The sequence below is a fragment of the Littorina saxatilis genome, unplaced genomic scaffold (genome assembly GCF_037325665.1).
Source record: "Littorina saxatilis isolate snail1 unplaced genomic scaffold, US_GU_Lsax_2.0 scaffold_2178, whole genome shotgun sequence".
NCBI lineage: Eukaryota > Metazoa > Mollusca > Gastropoda > Littorinimorpha > Littorinidae > Littorina > Littorina saxatilis.
The window spans coordinates 15,001-16,142 of NW_027126156.1; the positions used below are offsets into that span (position 1 = coordinate 15,001).

Here is a 1,142-nt window from a genome sequence, read left to right on the forward strand (position 1 = left end):
CAAAGTGTTTATGTCTAGAAGTGAGAGAAGAGGAGGAGGGAGAGGATGAGAATGCACAGAGGAGGAGGTGGAGGAGGGAGAGGTTGAGGAGGTTAAGGAGGAGGTGGAGGAGGGAAAGGTTGAGGAGGTTAAGGAGGAGGTGGAGGAGGGAGAGGTTGAGGAGGTTAAGGAGGAGGTGGAGGAGGGAGAGGTTGAGAAGGTTGAGGAGGAGGGGGAGGAGGGAGAGGTTGAGAAGGTTAAGGAGGAGGTGGAGGAGGGAGAGGTTGAGGAGGTTAAGGAGAAGGTGGAGGAGGGAAAGGTTGAGGAGGTTAAGGAGGAGGTGGAGGAGGGAGAGGTTGAGGAGGTTAAGGAGGAGGGAGAGGTTGAGGAGGTTAAGGAGGAGGTGGAGGAGGGAGAGGTTGAGAAGGTACGGAGGAGGAGGAGAAGGAGGAAGAAGAAGAAGAAAATGAGAATGAGGATGAGGATGAACGCTCTGGGCTTTTCCGCATCTTTTTGCACCAGTCAGTTTCCTTTACTGTTATCCACTTTCTTTTTCTTTTTAAATGGCATAAAGCGCTAGTCTTTAATATCAACATGAAGTACAGTGTGTAGTTAGGGCGATGACAAACTGATCGTGCAATGTTGCGTTATTCAGGACGACTTGCGACAATGTACTCACGCGTTTCCCAACCATCTGATGACTAAGCCTGGCTAACAGGAGAAAGTTGTATATCGGGTAGAATCACTCAAAAACGGGTAGAAATGTAGTGTACTGGGGGGGGGGGGGGGGGGAGCACATTTCCTTGATTTCTAGGAGAGTGTATCCTCTGTAGCAAACATGAGATTACATGTGACACAAGGGGTGGTGTCCACGCGAAAGCACCCAACCGGGCTGGACACAAGCAATGGTTAGGATTGGTTGAAACCTAAGAAAACTGATCTCAGTTTAAACCAGTCCGACCTAATGCTCGTTTCCGACCCAGTTGGGCACTTCCTCGTGCATACGACTCCAGAACATAACGTAAGGGCATAAACAACAGAAAGAAGGAAAGAAAGAACGAAAGAGACAGACAGACAGAAAGAAAGAACAAGTCGCGTAAGGCGAAAATACAATATTTAGTCAAGTAGCTGTCGAACTCACAGAATGAAACTGAACGCAATGC

General features: G+C 48.7%; 1 protein-coding gene across 1 annotated transcript in view; it reads left to right on the plus strand.

Annotated features, from left to right (window-relative positions):
- Positions 1-406, plus strand: part of LOC138954609 (cilia- and flagella-associated protein 251-like) — a gene marked incomplete at its 3' end in the record, with an annotated part of 5,606 nt that extends 5,200 nt beyond the window's left edge. The window contains exon 2 of the mRNA XM_070326412.1: positions 60-406. Coding sequence (XP_070182513.1) covers positions 60-406 — 347 coding nt within the window. The remainder of the gene's footprint in view (positions 1-59) is intronic.
- Positions 407-1,142: the final 736 nt, after the last annotated feature.